The sequence below is a fragment of the Ochotona princeps genome, chromosome 30, assembly GCF_030435755.1.
Source record: "Ochotona princeps isolate mOchPri1 chromosome 30, mOchPri1.hap1, whole genome shotgun sequence".
NCBI classification, from domain to species: Eukaryota; Metazoa; Chordata; class Mammalia; order Lagomorpha; family Ochotonidae; genus Ochotona; species Ochotona princeps.
The window spans coordinates 6,935,065-6,954,650 of NC_080861.1; the positions used below are offsets into that span (position 1 = coordinate 6,935,065).

At 45.7% G+C, this 19,586-nt stretch overlaps 1 protein-coding gene across 2 annotated transcripts in view; it reads right to left on the reverse strand.

Annotated features, from left to right (window-relative positions):
- The window catches only part of TBC1D5 (TBC1 domain family member 5), a 273,887-nt gene that overhangs the window by 17,806 nt on the left and 236,495 nt on the right, over positions 1–19,586 (reverse strand). For both annotated transcript variants that reach the window (XM_058657229.1, XM_058657228.1), the window contains exon 17: positions 19,185–19,348. In XM_058657229.1, coding sequence (XP_058513212.1) covers positions 19,185–19,348 — 164 coding nt within the window. The remainder of the gene's footprint in view (positions 1–19,184; positions 19,349–19,586) is intronic.

Sequence of the window (19,586 nt, forward strand, 5' to 3'; positions counted from 1 at the left end):
TCTGTTCATCTTCCCTGCATTTTCTATTATATTGGATCATATTTTTGCAATAAGAAAAATCAAATTATTATTCAAATAATATTATTGAGAAGGAAGGGATTTTAAAAAGGAAGGATTATCAAGGGGGAAAAAAGAGGTGTTGATATCTTTAAATGACCAAAATCAATTCCAAATCAGTCTTAATGACCCTCTGCACTTCTCTGATCACGTCTGTGCTCCACACAACAAGTGGGAAAGAAAAGTTAAAGTGAATTTGTAAAGAAAAGGTTCGTTGCACAAGCTCCAAACAGATCTTTCAGGATGAAGTGCTTTACTTCCATTGTGGGGGCAGGGGACGCCACTCTCTTCCACTCCTGGAAAGCACAGATCCTCAGAGACACTAAACGAGGCCCGCGCTGTGGTGCAGTATGCTATGCCGCTGCCTGCAATGTTGGCATCTTCTGTCACTGGCAGCAATTTGAGTCCCAGCTGTTCAGCTCCCCATCCAATTGCCTGCTAATATGCTTGGGAAGGTGGCAGATAATGGGGCTCAAATACTTGGGCCCCAGTCATGCCCGTGAAAAACCTGGATAGAGCTCTGGGTTCCAGGTTTTTTCAACTGCAGCCATTGGGGGAGTGAACCAGCAGAGAGAAATCTTTTGCCTTTCTGTAATTCTCCCCTTCAAATAGGCAACCTTCTAAAAAATACTTAAATAATAAAGATGCTGATCCAATTCTCAATCAAATAAAGGTATTCATTTTCAGGCACGGTGAAAGCAAACATATTAAATATGAATGGAAATAGCAATTAGACATTTTGAGCTAAAATCAGAGCTCAGGGATTAAATTTATACCATCAAGTCTTTCTGCAGCTGGAATTGTCTTTTGAGAGCAGAGGAAGCCTCATTTCTAACAAGAAGGAGCTTTCCTGTTCAGGTAGCTGGCCAGGAGCTCACACCAGCATGTGAGGTGCCTGCCTCGGGACCCCTCTGGCCTGCGGTGTCCTGAGCTGAGAGGTGTACCCCTGGGGACTGGAGAATCCCTGAGCCCTGCACACTGGCCCCTCCTCTGCGGTGGTGCAGGCAGACCCCAGTCCCTAGCCAAGGCCCTGACACCCAGCTCCATGGCAGTCTGCAACATGCTTCGCAATTCCTAATTTCTTCCTGCAAGTGGAATATGACACAGTGTTGCCTCCCTGTCGTTTATACACTTAAAACTTGCACATGTGAGAGCTGGAGTTGGCCAACTAGGCATGAGTCTGGCTTCTGCCCAGCCCAGCTCCTCTCCTACCTGCTACCTTGGCTAGCCCTTCCCTGTGGCAGCCCGGCGAACAGCCAGAGAGCAAGTCTATGAGGTGCAGTACAAGGCAGACACCGACTCTTCCTCTACCAAACTGTAGCCTGACTTCTAGCACATTCCTGGAGTGGCTGATTGATTGCACGGCAAATCACATTCTTTTCATTGGTTCTCCAATTCAAATTCAGCGGTCAGTAGGTTAAGGTGACTAACTTAGTTCATGTGTTTGCCATGGGTCAGCCATGTGGAATGCAGACTGTATTTTCAGAAACAGGGGACATGAGGCTCACAACTTTAACAGAAAAAGATGTTCTCAGTGGCCTCTCATTCTGATTGAGGCAGTACAAAGCTCTCAGTTTCTTAGGCCATTTTATGCTTTGCCGCCCCCCCCGCCCCGCCCCGCTCAGGCACGGCTGCTAAGCGGTTTTGTCCATGGGGCTAACCATGCCCTGCTATGCCTCAGTTCCCTTCTCTGTGAAATGGGAGGGCATTTCAGCAGGCACCTCAGAGGAGATAAAGCTGGAGGATTCCAGGAGATCAGAACCGAGGCCCTCCGTGGAGAGCCTTCTAGATCCTTTAGCACTATATTGGAAACTTGTTTTTTATGTGGAAAGCATCATTCCTGATTTGGTATCAACTAATCTTAGAACAATTCTTGTAGAACTTTAATATGGCACAAAAATAACCTGAGCACCTGGCTGACATGCAGCCCACCTCCCTGGGTCTGGGGTAGGCCTAGGAGTCCGTGTGGCTGACAAGCTCCCTGGTGGCCAGAGCATCACACTGCGGATGGCTGCGATGGTGCGGCCACCTCGCGCTCTCCTATTGATCGCAGAGTCTGGCTTCCACGCCTTTGGGGAAGGTTGTAAATGCCATCTTCCTGCTCCGAGGCAGTGTTAACAGATGGCTGCACAGTTAGCTGCATTCTTGGTAATCTTCCAGAAGATCTCTTCTCAACATGGAGAAGGATGCAGTGTGGGGGAGAGAAGCAGGGTGACAAGCTTCCAGAACGGCCTTCCAACTTCCCTGAGCACATCCGGCACACACTGGCTCCATTTACTCTCTTTAGAGTGAATTCACAGACGCCTAGGTGTCAATTGCTTCTACTAGGACTTATAAACTGCCCGTTAAGCGACAGATTAACTGTGGGATTCTACGTGCTTTGTTCTGTCACTTTGGACACAGCAGCTCTGTGACAGCGTCAGAATCCCAGGTGCTTCCAAGCCTGAATGCAGTGAAATGGATGCTCCTATAAGTTGTGGGATTCAAAATCACGGTTGATGTTTTGGAGATATTATTATCAAAATAATACGTGAGATTCGTTAAACTTTAGCCTTTAGCAACATGCCTACATGCCTATTGCCACTTCACCACTGCAATAAGCTATTTTATCCTTTGTTTTTCCTCAAAGTAGCTTATAAAAAAAATTAAGTAGAATCAATAGAAATGAAAAGAACAGTGCCAGAGTAGGATCACATGCTACAAGTCCCAAGGTAAACTGTGTAAGCTCACAATCCTTGAATAAATAAACTGGAAATAAACACAAAATCCTTACCTAGGACTGCCATCACACATAGATACACTAGATGAGGAAGAAAACCTCACTGGCATGGTGCAAACTGTGTTTGCAATTCGCTAACTGCCCTTTGGAAAACCACCTGCACGAGCTATGCCTTAGGTACATCTTTGCCCTATCAAGATTAAAAAGCTATCAGAGTATTCAGCATGGTTGCTAAAGCAATCACCTGTCTTCTGAGCATTTTCTCAGGTCTGTGTTAGAAACCCTGTCCTCGTGCCCACGAGTAGAATTCAGTGGAATCTGTAGAGAAATGGTCCCATCTTCCGGTCTTTCAGCTTGTCCTGTCCGTGCCGTGTTTCTATAATTAGGCAACGTGACCAATCTTTTGGAAGCCAACTAGCACAGATGTTACTCCGTTTAACCAGGGCACCCCCTCTCTGCTCACATGTGACGACAGGAGCTGCTGAAGTCACCCAGCTGGCACCAGGCCCTCCAGCTGAGTCTCCCGTGGTGTTGCTGGGTGGGCATAACCAACTGTGTGCTGTCTTACTCACTGCTGCTGGCACCATGAAGCAGCACCTGCGCAGTGGCTGACCCGGACAGGAAGGCCCAGGCCAAGGCTGCTGCTTGTAAGGCAAACCTAACTGAGCCATGTGAAGTGTGTGCACTTGGAGCATCATCCTCTGGAGTAAGCGAGCCTCGTAATGTCCAGTAGACACAAACAAAAAAACTGCGCCCTGCAAGCAAGCCCAGGTTGAGCATGGAGCATGACTTAGGAAGTTTAAGTGACCACTGCTAAGGGAATGCAAGCGTTGGAATAGCCTTAATATTTCGCTTAACAAAAATACTATCAATGTTGAGAATTTTGGCAAGTAAAAAAGGATAAGAAGGAGCTAATTCTCTGTATTATCGCATTTACTCATATGCCTGTGACACTTTTTCTTAAATTCCTTCTTTAAATCTATAGAAATTCCATCTCTGAACGAATACCAATGGTTCCAATTAGCTTTTATAGGTGGCTGGTAAATGCCACTGAGAAATAGGCTCTAGTCGTTGCCAGAGCGAAACTCGCTACATCCGAACACACTCCACAGCACCAATTCAGTCCTGAGTGGGTACCAGCTGCCAGACACAGCATCTAGTCTGGAGGTAGCCCTGAGGGAGCCAGGCACTTGTAACAACCTCTTAGGCCAATGCAAGTGGTGCCCTGAGACCCAGAGTGAAGGTAACTCCAGCAGGCACTGTGGGACACCCCACATCAATCGCAACATGCTGCTTCTCCAGGCTGGGGGTGGGTTCTGGAATAGTCTGTCTACCAGGGTCCCAGCTAGAGCGGCTGTACACTGAACTGAGAACAAAAACACTGTGGGCTATAGTCCTTCACTATCCTTCGTCCTCTAGTCCAAACTCAGAAGCTGCGTGTCAGACACGTGGAAAGTCAGCTCTGTTCCAACACGTGAATCTGGTTTCAATACGTGAATCTGTTTCAACAAGACCAATACATTAGGAAACAGCTTGAATGCACCCTGAACTTCACTTTTCCTTATGCATAATTTCTTTTGAAGATTTATTTTATTTTTATTGGAAAGTCAGGTATACAGAGAGGAGGAGAAACAAAGATCTTCTGTCCATGGATTCACTCCCCAAGCGGCCGCAACGGCTGGAGCTGCGCCAATCTGAAGCCAGGAGCCCGGAGCCTCTTCTGGGTCTCCCACATGGGTGCAGGGTCCCAAGGCTTTGGGCCATTCTCGACTGCTTTCCCAGGCCACAGGCAGGGAGCTGGATGGGAAGCGGGGGCCACCGGGATTAGAACCGGTGCCCATATGGGATCCCAGCATGCTCAAGGCGACTTTAGCTGCGAGGCTACCACGCCAGGCCCACATATGCAGGATTTCATCCACAAGAAACGCTGAGTGAGCACAGAAGAACGAACGCGTGTGGCACACACGTCACGGATAACGCCAGCTTCCTCAGCCCAATCTCTCAAACTCCAGAACCATCTCTTTAAAATCTCTCACAAGCTGCCATTCTTCTGATGTCCACATCCCCGGCCAAGCAGATTTTTCATTGTCATATTTACTGATTTCTTAGTCTCACAACATGTAAAAATCAGGCTTAAATTCTTCCCTTGCTTCGTTCATCACTGATGGTTACCTGAGTGCAATGCCAGCATTGTGCGTGAGTGTGCCAGTCAGCCTGCTGGCACTCTGCCTTTCACCCAGCTTCCTGCTCGTGTGACTGGGGAGGCACTGGGAGGTGGCTCGAGCACCCACGTCTTTCCCTCTGTCCCTCTGCCTTTCAGATCCGTCAGCCTGACTTTTTAAAGTACAACACTAGGAACATTGTGGGTGAACCACACACAAGGCAAACATGTCTGGGAAGGCCAGGGATGGGCATCCAGCCTAGGGTCTCCGATGGGTGGTGGGACGCGCAGGAGAGGAGGCAGCTCTCCCACCCCTGCTCTGCAAGTCTGTTTTCTTTATGCTTTGTTGACCTGTTTTCAAATATGGCCCATAACTCCTTAGGGCACAGAGCTAGTTTGATTTTGGGTTATTACAATCTCACTTCAAGTTACTATTACAGTTGCCATCTACTGAGCAAGGCAACTGTGGAAAAAGGTTCTGGTTGGTAGAACTGTACCCGAAACACTAAGCTATCACTGGCAACAAGTCCAACGAAAAGATGCCATCCTCTTTAAGCAAAAAGGAAGTTTGGGATTTCAATGACATTATCTTCTAGGTATTCAAGGCTTTTAAAATTCTTCAGCCACAATATTGTCAGGACTGGAAGGAGTCTTCTTGATGGTGGTCTTTTTTGATTTTTTTTAAAATATGTATTGATTTGCTTTAATGTGTTACAAGGAGAGGAGGAGAGTCAGAGAAAGAATTCTTGCATCTGTTGGCTCAGCCCCTAAAAGTCACAGTCAGCCACGGCTAGACCAGCATGAAGCCTTAAACCAGGAGCTTTATTGAGGTCTCCCATGTGGGTACAGGTGCCCACATGCTTGGGTCATCTAGTTCTGCGTTCCCAAGCACATTGGCAAGGAGCTGAAGCAGAAGTGGAGCACCTGGGGCAAAAACTGGCACTCAAACAGGATGATGGCGACACAGGCGTGCTATGCCACAACCCCAGTCCCTCAATGTTTTCAAAATGCACTGTGAACAGCTGTATTTTACAGGCAAATGCCTACTTCAAGGTCAAGCTTACATAAGCCCCTCTACTTAGCTTAATAAAATACAACTTATGACAAAGGCAATTAGATGTGTTTGTAATGAGACATGCTTATTAAAAAGATTAATAAGGCATGAATGGGAAACTCAGTGGAAATGACTATGCCTGGTATTAACCTTGTGATCAAGTGAGATATTTTCTCATCTCTTTACTCCTTTTTCTTAATTGAACTTAAAAATTTATTACCAAAATCAAGTTGTAAATAATTTCTAAAAATTGTTATATAGAGAACTAGATCTCAAACCCTATTTCTGACAATTCATTTTAGAAATGCAATTGAACAGTGAATATCTTAAATGCTACTATTCGTATAATACATTTTCAGAGGAATAAGACATGATCCCTGCCTTCAAGAATAATTGTGTTATGTCAACACTCTTGCATGGCAATATGTAACCATTTTATCATACCACAAAAACCCAACTCAGAATATCAAATACTAGCTGGTGATTCCATGATCATTATTCTGACTGTACCTCATTTCTTGTTCATGTTCATGCTGATCTGTTTTATTGGAACCATACAAGTTTTTAAAATTTTATCATAACTGTCATGATAAAATATGAAATATGAAGGTCATGAATCTTGCAGCCAACGCAGGTTCCTCTTCCCTAATCTAGAACACACTTTTGATGGGCACCTTCTTCCAGGCAGGACTTGAAGGGTGTTGCTTTGTAGAGAAAATGAGCGCTCTTCTTCAGGCAAATGCGGCCCCTCATTTAATACGGGTTAGCCCTTTCGTGCAGCTGCGTTTTCTTCGGGATAAGTTTGCCACAATAAGCCAAAATACCAGATGCAGTGAGGCACCTAGGCGGTCCTTTACTCCCGCAGGGTAGGAGCGGGCTTGAAGGCACAGGCAGAGACAGACGGGGACTGTCTCCTGCCATGGCGGCAGACTGGGCTGCAAGGGAACGGGGACAACACAAAGGAGGATTAGGGGGCGGGGAGGCCGAGCAGGGGAAGAGGCAGCATGCCAAGGGAGACGTGCCTTCAAGTGTGTCGCTTTTTGTGGCCAAGAGCAGGTGTCATGGGGCCGTGAGGGATTGGTGGATAGGACTGATAGATGGGCAAGGACTAGGGGGAGGGGCCGCAACGGGTTGGTGGAAAGAGCTGTCAGGTACGGGACCATGACATTACAGAGGTTTGGTGGGAACAGTTAGGAAGTTACAGCAGATTGGCAGACAACAAAATCTGAACCTGTAGGACGCGTGAATCTTAAGGAAGCCAACCCAGGGGAAGCAGATGTTTAAAATGATACTGAGTCCCAAATGGCAGGGGTTTTCACAGATGTCGCTCCTCACAGTATGCTCTTCACAGAGAGCATGCTACAGGTGGAGGTTCCTGGTGTGCAGTCCTGGCCATCCTTATAGATACACACATTCCTGACACAGCATCTTGGGGAAGAAAGCTGGTGGGGGACAAACAGCAGAGTTTAATGCAAGAGTTCTGATAAACTAGCCCACATATGTGAGTAGCTTTCTAGGAATAACAACTCCAGTTAAGCTGTGAGAAGAGATAAAAAAAAGTCGTACCTGGGCCTTAAGGTTTCAGGGCCAAAGTAAAGACTGCCTGCCACATGCAATCTGTGACAACTGTCCTCCTGGGTTCTATACACCTAGGACTCCTTTGACAAAAGTAAGAAACGCTATTCTTTCTGGAACAAAGAAAGGCCTAGTAGGTTAAAAATATGACTTCCTGGGACAGTTAATAGACATTTCAAGAACAAGCAATGAGGTTTAAAAGGAAGAAAACACTGCGACGTAGAGTGTGGTGGTGCCGGCGAGGGGCCGAGAGGAGGCCGGGCTTACTGCCCCCACAATCTGGCTTCTGTTCTGATCCCCATATGCCCAGGGCAATTTGAAGCCCTTATTTCCTTCCCTACCATGCACACTTGCCCTTAAGGGAACAAATTACTATCCTCAAGGCAATGTGGCAGGGGAAGAATAAACACATAACAAGTTTGAAGAAAGGTCATTGGAAGGAAGCTAATGCTACATCAAAGACACACTGAGTCGAGCATGATTCAAATCCACAGGAATTTCTGGCCAGAGACTCAAAGTGATCTGCTGGCTTCCCTTGAGCTCTTCCGAAACCACTGTCTGTGCCCCTGGGCAGTGTCCAGCCTGGCTGCCATCTGGCATCCCTGCCTTCTCCAGAGCGGATGGGGATGAAGACAAATGAAGGAGGATGCGGGCCCAGCATGACAGTGTTGGTCCACAGAGGGCATGGCAGCCTAGAGGCAGCACTCCTGTGGCTTTGCTTTCCCAGGCTCCTCAAGTGTTCAGGTCTCCAATGTATCAAAGCATGAAGATGCTAAGGTGCCTGTGCACCTGTTCACAAAACCACCATTAAAACTCATACTGTCAACTGTCTGACAACAGGGCTTTGTGTGGGGCTCCCTGCGACAGTCATGTTTCTTTGCAATGAATGTATGTTAACTGAGAGGCAAAGAATGGAGATGCAAAAACGTTCCCCAAAGATCTGAGATCGACCCTCGCTCTGACTTTGAGTGGACTCACTGGCAGGCTGTGGACAAGGTTAGAGTAACTAAACAAATGCTATGTTGCAAATATCTGACTTAATTCAATCTTAGACGAAAATTTTTATCATGAGACTTTAAAAGATGTCTAAATTCATTTTATAACTATTCATTGTAATGAATAGATTTTAAATGGGACTGAATTTTAATGCAGGTATCATTAACATTATTAATTAAACTCTCAGGATACAAATACATATTTATGAATGGAAAAACCTCAAAACTAGATCAAAACTAGATACCAGCTTCCAGTTCCATTCACAAGCCCGTACAGAAATCCATTACAGAATATGTGTTCCTAGCAAGTGCACACCATTGACTAAAAAGAAAATCTGGCATCTTGGGAAGCCTCCATTTCTCTTTCCAACACAAATCCCCCTTGAGTTACTTGAAAATCCATGACTAAACCAGGACTGGCGGTAACAGAATTAGTTCCCAAATGCAAATGCTGCAAGGAAGGACAAAATAACACATTCTGGCAATTAATACTTTTGGGCTAACTTGCCTTCCAGATTACCCACTGCCTCATCATATCCCCTTGGAGCCCAGCTATGGGCCTGTCTTAATAGTCCCTTTAAGTGAGGTTGGTTTAGCAGTGCATGTGTGATTGAATCCTGGCCAAAGAGATGCAAAGGAAAGCTTGCTGGGGAAATCCCAAATAGACTTCTCTAGAAGGTGTAAGGGTGTGTGTATATGTATGTGTGCAGACACACACACCCAGAGAGAGAGCAAGAAAGGCCTTGCCAACTCCGTGTCAGCTCTTGTGTGAACACGAAGAAGGCAAGGTGAGGACGAAGCCGACACACTGAAGATGGCCGAGGGGAGACGGTCACACTCCACAACTCAGTTGTTCCATTCTGGATCTACTTCAGGATGCTTGCCAAGATATAGCAAACAACACACTTCATCATTTGAGAGAATTCTCTCTCTCTCAGCCCCTCTCTCTTTTAAGCAAAAGCAACTCAATCTAACTCTGTTTTATGTTCTTCCAGAAAGTGTGAGGGAGAACTCCTATAGCATATTTTATAGACATAGCACTTCTACCAGTCCCAGGACGCTATTAGACTTCCACAAGGGCAAAATGCTTCGAGAAAGAAGATACATGTCTGTAGTTCAAATATACCTCTCACATGAAGCTTGTCTAGACCAACAGAGCTGGCCTCTCCTTGGCAGACATGCTGTTTATTAATTTTATTGCTCATATAGCATTTAACTATAGATTCGCTTTAATGCAGTGCAAGTCTTAACATTTGCCCCCTTGACTGCACTAAGAATCCTCGCTGAGACAGCTTTGTAAAATTCCTTACACATACGTACCTAATGCCTCATATTTCACTTTCTAGAGCATGGCTTGAAATACATGAAGCAATGTTCAAACATGCTTACTTTTCCAGAAGTAAATGAGATGCTGCTTTCAAATTTCTTTTCACTCACTCGGTGTTTTGTGCTATTGTCACAATTCAGAATGTACGTTGATAACTACAACAAAACAAAACTGTGTGTGGACGTCCGCAGCATGGGTTCCCACTGCTCCAGGCAATGCTGTGTACAGGCACAGGACGGAGCATCCCCAGCAGTGCCGCGAGCCGCCGGTGCTGACATCTCATCATGCATCCTGCTATCTGCAGTAATTTTCCACTCATTTTTCTATTTTGTGGTTGAGCGAGGATTTTTACCCATGGATACTTTCCAATCTTTGGAGAATATCACGTAATTAATGCAACACTTAGCAAAACGTCTTCTAGTTCATCAAGAATTAAAAAAAAAAATCTTTTTAACTCCTTGATATGAGTAAATACTGCAACTTATTCAAATACAAATCAATTTTGGAGTTTTTCTTACCCGCAGTGTTTTCCCTATCCTTTACCCTTGGCAAAAATATTCTTGGAAAAGTATTTGGCAACAGTCATAGAACACGACTAACAGTGCCAAAACTAGAAAGATTCATTTAACAGTCAGATAAATGACCAACTAAAATAGATTTCTCCAAAACTAAGTATTGAATACCACTTACATTTTAGGGCAAAACAAATCAGTTGAAATTTAAATATCAAAAGCCTCATTCTTCAAAACAAAAAGCCCGAGTTTAATTAAAACCTAAGTTTGAATTAAAGGAGCTATAAAGATTATTTTGGGCAAAAAAGCAGAGGAAAACTGACTTCATGAACACATTCCTGCCTTCAAAAAGCAGTCACGTGGTCAAGTTTTAAAATTCCCTGTCAGTTTATTCACATTCCAGTGCAGAACTGTAATGATGATTGTCAGACACCTCTCCGAAGGCTGAATTTGCTCTGTTGCATCTGAGTTAGCTGAACTATGTTATCTTTTATGGCCGTAACAGGAGCATTAGCAGCAGGAAATTTGATATGTCTTCCTCTGAGGACAGTCTATAGATTACAGAAAGGCTCTGCATGACACATAAAAGGCAAGCTCTATGACATAATGTGCAACCCTTGTCTAGGATGCACTCTACTTATACCTGCTTGTGAAACTAGGGACAAGAAGGTATACAGGTATAAGTAGATACTAAAGGTGTAAGTACACCCATTTCAAAACACCATCACAAGTGGACTTCAGCACACTTAGGCGGATAGCTACGACTGGGGGATGTTTGGTGATGTCTGTTTCAATAGCTATTTTAACCTTTGGCTAAATGGCTGAAACAATTTCTTGACCCTGGACCACTTAAAAACTATCAGCTGAATCCTGCAATTGAAAAGCTATCATGTATACACACACAGGGGACTCGCAAAAGCAACAGATGTTTTTGTTTCAGTTTTGGGCCTGTTGTTTGTACGAGAAACTGATGATGATGATTTAAAAAACAAACAAACCCCCCCCCCCCAAAACTGGAACTCTTTTACAAACACAGGATCTATTTGTATCATATGAAACTAGCTGGATGTGAAAGCAAAATGAGCCCAGGGTGGCAGATACCCCACTACAGTCCACTGGTTCACTTTGGTGGCAGCAGGTGGCTTGCCAGGGACAAAACTTCCCACCCAGGAACCTGAACCTTTCCAACTGTACACCCTATGCTGTGATGAGCATCAAGCCCAGGAGCTTAAATCACTCACGTGCTATGAGACCACACGCTTCCACCCTCTGACACGGTGCTGTGTGGCCCTGCAGCGGCCCTGTACTCACAACCACCGAGCACAGCTGTGCATACACGCTCCTCACTACAGGGAGCAAGGAGCCACAATCCTCTCCAGTGCCCAGAGCAGCGAGAACCGGCCACGTGCACTGCACACGGCACAGAATTTCATAAAAAAAAGGAGATAAAATCACTTGGAAAACCATGAGCCTTTTCCTCGAAAATGTCTATTTTTCTCCCACCTGTGTAATGCATTACAGCTTTGAATGCTCTCTTGCATTCTGTACCTTGGTTCGTGACAGGTCTCTGTGGAGAGATACGCTTATTCTATTTTTATTTTTCTCAACTTCTTGATTTTTAGTTGTATTGTCACTATAAAGAAATTAATTGGTGTTGTAGACTCATCCGGAGGCCAACAAAGTACGAGAGAAAGCAAGCGAGCCTGCCTTCACATGCCTCTTCCTGTTCAGTATTCCCTCAGCCCTCTCCTTCACACCCGTGTTCTCTGCACAGACATCTCTTCAAATCTATTATGCCAATCCATCCTATTTCTGCTGTAATTTCTAGTCATTATTTTTAATTTGAGTTAGGTATGCATCACTTGAAGAGTCAACTCTTTCTACAAGACTGGTTAAGAGAAGCAGTTCCCACAACCCCACCCTCCACTTCCTGTCCTCGGGGTAACCGCTGCCAATTCTTCTCTACGGTTTGTTTTCTACCTCTATTCTCTAGATCATACCACTTCTTTTCCCTTTTTCTGGAGCATTCTTCACTGATTTCCCACTATTCATGACCAAGATTCAGCTCTGTTGACCACACCCGCCCACTCTCACTTCCTACACAGCGCCCACATCTCATCCCCCACTAGGGACAACACAGTGTCGAGTAGATTAATAGTAAGTAGGCTTACAATGTAATGTTCTCAAAATCCAGGTCACAGCTCAGCCGTAGGCTTGTCAGACACTTTGCTTTACTTGGGGGTCACCGATTTCCTAGTACTTCACGTTAGTATTATTTTTGTTTTAAAATGTGTTTGTCTATTTGTGTGTGTGTGTCTTTTTATTTTTATCTATCTGAAAGTCAGAGAGCTTCACCAATTCAGATCCAACCTTGCCTCTGGGTGAATAAATCTCTCACTTTTTTTTCCAACTTCAACTTCTTTGAAAAATTTCTGGAACCTTCCAATCTGCTCTACGGTGGCTGAATGCTACTTCCTGTGCCTAAACAGCTGGGCTACACTCTGGGTGTCTCCCTATATGACCATTATGGGGCCTTTCCTTCTTGCCAGCCATCCCGTTGGCCAGTTCTCATGCATCCAGCCTCCTTGCTTTAGGGCTCATTTTACTTATTTATTTACTTAGTTCTTTGGGGGAGCACATCCTTCAGTGGACTCTTGGAGTGAGAGGATAGGCCTATATATTTTCTAATCTTTGATCATGAAGGTAGCCTCATTCTACCCTCAGTTCATCTGCGTGCTCAGTCTGGCCAGGAAGTAATATTTTCTCAGCCTAAACTGGAGGGTACTCTCCATGGTTTTGTTTTTAGTGTTGCTACTGAAAAATCTGTAGCTATTCTAATTCCTGAGTCTTCATGTGAAATCCTTCTTTTCGCTTGGCTTCACAAGTCTGTAAGGTATGTTTCATTCCTGAAGTTCTGAACTTTTTTTTTAAATAAAACATTTATTTATTTTTATTGCAAAGGCTGATATACAAAGAGGAGCAGAGACAGAGAGGAAGATCTTCCATCCATTGATTCACTCCTCAAGCGGCTGCAACGGCTGCAGCTGAGCTGACCTGAAGCCAGGAGCTCTTCCGGGTCTCCCACACGGGCGCAGGGTCCCAAGGCTTTGGGCCGTCCTCGACTGCTTTCCCAGGCCACAAGCAGGGAGCTGGATGGGAAGCGGGGTTGCCGGGAACCTGGCACGTTCAAGGTGAGGACTTCAGCTGCTAGGCTATCGCGCTGGGCCCCTGAACTTTTTCAGTGACATTATCTGGTAGGTTTGTTTTACTCCTGTAGTGCCTTCTGCAAGACTTCCAATCCTGAGACTCAGGTTTCCACTGGTGGAAACAGTTCTTCAATTACACTTTTTAAGAAGGTCCTTTATTTTCTTTGTTCTCTTGGGAACTTCCATTTTTTAGATTTTGAACCTCTTGTGTCAGTACTTTAACTTTCTTAAAATTTTCTCTCATTTATTTTCTATTTCTGTCATACTTTAGGGGAAGATTGCTTTCCAACTTTTCTACTGAATTTCACATTTTAACATTACGCTTTAATTTTTAATAGCTCCTCTTAAAAATTCTCTGCATGAGTTAAAGGCAGTGCTGCTCACCAATGGGCTCCACATCTGTGGATTCAAGCAGATACTCAGGAAAACCATAAATTCTGCACTGAACATGTGGAGACTTTTTGTCTTGTCCCAGTTCCTTACACAACACAGTTTAACAAGCATCTCCATGGCAGTATAGTAGTATATGTGTGATAAATAGCCCAGAGACAATTTAAAGAATATGAGAGAGTATATGAGGGTTACATGCAAACACTGTGTCATTTACATAAAGGACTTGAGCACCTCTAAAATGTAGCATCTGCTGGGGCAGAGGGTCTTGCTACCAGCCAGCCCTTTGTGGGTACTGGGGGTCACGTTTCTGTATTTTCTGAGGAACCTCCTTGTCCTGCATAACTTTATTTCTTCCCACTTGCTTTCTTTTCGTTTGTTTTCATGATGCTCCCGTCAGGTGTCCGTAATCCTCAGCTGAGTGTTCATGCAGAACAGTGTGAAGCAGAAAGCTAAGACGCCTGTGTCATGACAGGCCTTGCTGATGCTGAGATCCACCGCGAAGCCACTGGCTGTGTCCCTGAACCACTCAGGTCAGTATGCACTTGCTCAGAGGGCGTTTTGCTTAGAGAGAATTCTGCCACTCTCTGCCTGGAGGCTCACACCTGTTGGTAGCCTGGGGAGCAAGTGGAGAGACCTGAGCATCCCAAACGTAGCACTCACGTAAGCCCCTCACCGTGATGCAGCAGGCAGGCCTGTGCGGCACCGCGCCACGTTCCCTCGCTGCAGCCACACTCTGCTCACACTGTTCAGAGAATTCAACTCACAGTGTTCTGCCAGAGTGGAGAAGAGAATCTAATTCTTCTTGAAACACCTGACTAACTTCTCAGGTCCACTTGCTATGTTACTGGTTAAATTATCCTAGATGTTGTTAGTTCTCATGTGCAACCAAGTCCTCATTTTGGGATAAGTCTGCCACAATCAGCCAAAAAACATAGGCAGCGAGGTGCCCAGGGGCCCTCCATTGCAGCAGGGTAGGGATGGGTTGGTAGGGGCTGTGGGAAGGCCCCAGGGGATTGGGGGCAAAGACTGTCAGAGGCACAGGGAATTGGCAAATGGGTGGAGATGAGGGAGAGGGGCCACGAGGGGTTGGTGAGTGAGGCTGTCAGGAGTATGTCCCGAGGTCACAGCGTACTGGGGTGGGGGTGGCTTTACCAGCAGATCGCTGGACAACCGGAACAGCGTGAAATCTGCAAGCTGCGGGAAGGGGAAGCAGAAGCGGCGCTGGGTTCAAAATGGCAGGGTCTCATCAAGCTCCCGAGGGATATCCAGCCACTCCTCACACATACGATTTCATGCTGAGGGATCCTATTTTCAACCAGGTGTTTTAGGCCCTCTTGGCATCTTTGACAGGCATTAAAAATGATTAAAGTTCTAAATTCTTTGGACTCTGATATTTCCATATGGGCTCCTGGAAATGTCAAACATAGCTCTTGTCTCTAGAGACACTAACTAATTAGGTTGTTTGGATTACATTAAGGGTACTGTCAAGATATGACGTGACATTAAACTTTAAGTAATGATAATATGAAAAGTTAATGATACCAATATCCAAAAGTTAACAAAAGTCTAATGAACCATACTTCACGATGTTAGGATGATGAGTATTTTCTTGAAAAAGGCCCACAGGCCTACACGACACAAAGGTTTACAAAATCCTACAGCTACTTTTGTTTTCAAAAGATTAATTTTTCTGGCCGAAAGTCTTAATTATTTTAGAGGTAATCTGTGACTACTTTGCCATGTGTGTGTTTTTCCTTTCTTCCTGCGTGTTCCATGAGGAAGATATTCTGACTTTGTAGATGAAACATGCCTATGCTTTAGTGTACAAGAAGTCTTATGTTTTTAAAGCAAATAAAGGTGTTTTAAAAATTAAAAAAAAACAACAAAATCCTACAGCTGTCCTCTCATTACTGTGTGTGGCTAACAAATGCCTCTCCTTCCTGATGAATTGATTTTTCATAATTTTAACCATGGCTGTTTAAATATTTTTTACACACAGTTTTATATTCTTTCAAAATGCAATCAGATTTATAAAAAATACTCTTAACAGATGTCCTTAAGTACAGGTTTCCTGAAAACTTTAAAAATGAATGGCAGGGGCCCAGCGTGGTGGCCGAGTAGCTAAAGTCCCCACTTTCCGTCCAGCTCCCTGCTTGTGGCCTGAGAAAGCAGTCAAGGATGGGCCAAAGACTTAGGCTTCTGCGCCCGTATGGGAGACCCTGAAGAGGTTCCTGGCTCCTGGCTTCGGACTGGCTCAGCTCTGACCGCTGCGGCCGCTTGGGGAGTGAATCATTGGATGGAAGATCTTCTTCTCTGTCTCTCCTCTCTCTCTCCTCTCTCTCTCTCTCTCTTTATCCAAATGACAGATGGGACTGGGCCTCATACATTCAGCCAGGCCTTCACAGCCTCCTGATTGCTAGCAAGCCTTTTTGTCAGTTTCCATTTGCTTGTCAACGGGGAAACCTCCTGGTTTGGAGAGCACCTTTCCTAGGCCTTCTGATAACGACTCCGTCATTTGGTTCTGACCTCTTGTCAGACTGGTTTCTCCAGACTGAAATTCTAGACGGCCATGCACACAAAACCTTGGATGGCAACAATGTGGCCTTTGAGAGGCCATCTTTTGCTGGGACCCTGTTTTGAACATGGGCCCTGCTCTGTACCGACTCAGCTTGAAGATGCCAGACTGGTTGCTGCCCCACGTGCTGACAGCAGGCAGGACTTCCACAGGCAGAGGGAGGGAGGCCTGGGCTAGAAGCAGGTCAGAGGAACGCCACTGCACAGCTCCTTACCAGCATGTACACGCTAAACAAAACGGGAGTGTTCTTTCTTTGCAAAAACTAGGTCATACAACTTTCTTCCCACCAACTGGACAGGACCTTGCACTCTGGTTTTCCTGTTCCCCCTCTGTCCTGCTAGGATCAGAGGGGAAGAGTCTGCCGGACTGCTCCACCTCCACATGGCAGGGTGCGCCTGAGGGAAATGGCTGCCCCGGGTCGACAGCTCTGGGGCACAGGGGAATGGGAGAGGATGTGTATGACATGTGGCTCAGGGAAATCACCAAGCAGGGCTGAGACAAAGCCTGGTGGGTTCCTGGTTCCAGACATGCCTGATAAGGTCAGAAGGGCCTCTGAAGGATACCCCGCACTTCCTTGGATGAGGCTTTCAGCCTCGGGCAGGTGTCCAGAACAACAGCCATCATGGACCCACTCTCGCTCCGCCCCGCCTGGCACGTCCTCTCCTATAGAACAACTGTCTAAGCTACCACATCAAGAGAGATTGTAGACCCACCCCCCGCTCATCTCATTGGGTGTCCTGGCAGGGATTGGGGACAGGAAAAACTAGGCTGGCGATTTCGGCAGAAAAAGCAAATAAAACCACAGACTTATCCCTTCATTCTCCAAAAAGAAAGGAGTAGCTTAACACCAGCATCTGCCGCAGCTCTGGGATCAGGCGGGTTCCTTGGTGGCAGTGGCCTTCTAACCACTAGGGGTTAGATCTCACCACTGAACTCAGAGGACTCTGCCTGTTTGGGGGAGAAAAGTGCTGTTTTTACACCAATAAATCGAGTGTGGTGAGAGGAGAGGGTGAGTACATAAAATGCATGCTAATGCAATCCAATCCCAAAATAACCCTGCCTCATTTGGTTGTCTTTCCCACCATGGGTAATGTCTCTATTACGTCCTTTTGTCCTTACAATCACGGTGCTTTTCTGCCTACTATGTATCATTAACATATTTCAAGCCTTCCTATGGGAACAGATGGTTGCTGTGTCCCAAGCCACGTCTCGGGAACACCACAGCGCGGCTCCTCTTCCCCAGCAGCAGGCAGGAGCCAGCAAGCAACCAGCCTCCATCTCCCTTCTGGCCTCAGAACTGGGACCGATGGAGCAAACACCAAGCAACCTCTTGCATTCTTTCTCACCCAGCCCAACCCCACCCGTCTGCATTTGCCAGACGTCTTTCCTGGCATCTCCCTTGACCAGCTCAATTACAGGACTCTGCCTGTGTGTCTGGGAATAGATCCCAGGTCCTCCAAGTCTCCCGTTTGGAAGATATATCTTCTCCCCAACTAACTAGCCAGCCACAAGGAGAGCTTGGACACCTGCACCGGTGAAAAGCTCAGCCCATGTAACACTCCCCTCCTCAGCTGCCTTCAGCTGAGTCAGCCTAGCCGGTCGGAGCATTCTAGCCCTCCGCCACGTGTTCGTCCTGTGTGCATGCTGGCAGTGGGCGCCCCTCAGGTTGATCCCCTTGAAGACACTTGTTCTTGTAGTGACTTCATATGTCACCTCTTTGTTCTGCTTCTGTCCTAACACCAGCTGCCGCAGGCATCGGGGAACTAGCAGATGCGGACAGGTCTCTCTCAAGACAATTCACAGGAAGAACAACGGATTATACGTCCCAGTGATGCTGTAGCCATCTCACTTTGTGTAATGCTTACAGAACAACAAACTTCCACACTTCTCGGAAGACATTCCTGTTGCTAGATGGCGTTTGAATGAATGTGATTTCACTCGCACAGGAGGTGGCTGAAGCAGCAAGAAGACAAGTGTCCCACCAAGGCTTTACGGAGGGCTTGTTTTTCTAGTTTCAGACCATGTCAGTCACAGCCAGGCAAGTCCCCCTCAGGGTGCATTCATGCGCTTACAGGGGACAGAAGAGTTCACCATGTGGGGATATTGGGCACTGAACTGGTTACACAGTGTGGTTCAAAGTGCAGTCCTGTGACACTGTCCTTTTGAGAAATGGACACAAAGGATCTTACACGGCAGCTAGCAAAAGCCCATTGCCTCAAGGTGTTTTGTATAACTTGTTTAAACAAACAGTAAAAGAGTTCTCTGTAATTTTCAAGGAATACCTGGAAAAGACCCACTTTAGTCTGTTATAAGTACCATTATCTCACATTTGAGAGAAAGCGGGCTTTGAAAGGAGACATTTGCAAGGGGGAAACAAGGACAGGGATTTGATAAAGATTCAACTTGTTCAAATGGAGGCTATCTTTTTCCCAGTGTAACACAGATCAAAGCCATAAGATATGATGAAATTATAACAATAAAATTAAGATACTCTGGATAAAACAATTCATTGCAGTTTTAGTGCACGATAAGCTGGGGGCTCACTGAGGGAGCTTTCCACAAAGGCAGCCACCATCCAGAGGAAAATGAGAACCAGCCTTAAACACTTACAGACTCTTTTCTGCCCACAGTTTTGCTGTGTGTGCGGGCACGAGAGATGTTGCTGAAGAAGGAATCTTTCTTTGTGGCAGGGGCAGGTGGAGAGCCAGTGAATTCTCTTCCTCCAGGCAAACTCTCAGTGCTTGGAGACGAACTGATGTTTTTTGAACTTTGCTCTGCAAGAAAAAGTGGCAATGATGAAACATCAGAAATCCTCACTGAGGTACCGGATCTACGGCTAGCAATAAGTGACTAATCATGACACCAACTTATTTACAATTTCAGTACGATGGTGCTGTGGAGTTCGAAGACGCATGCAATTTCATGGATCAATGCAGTTGCCAATCTTTTTCAAAAAAATGAAATAACAATGTAATTTTCTACATGTAGCATACATGACAACAGTCTAAGCAC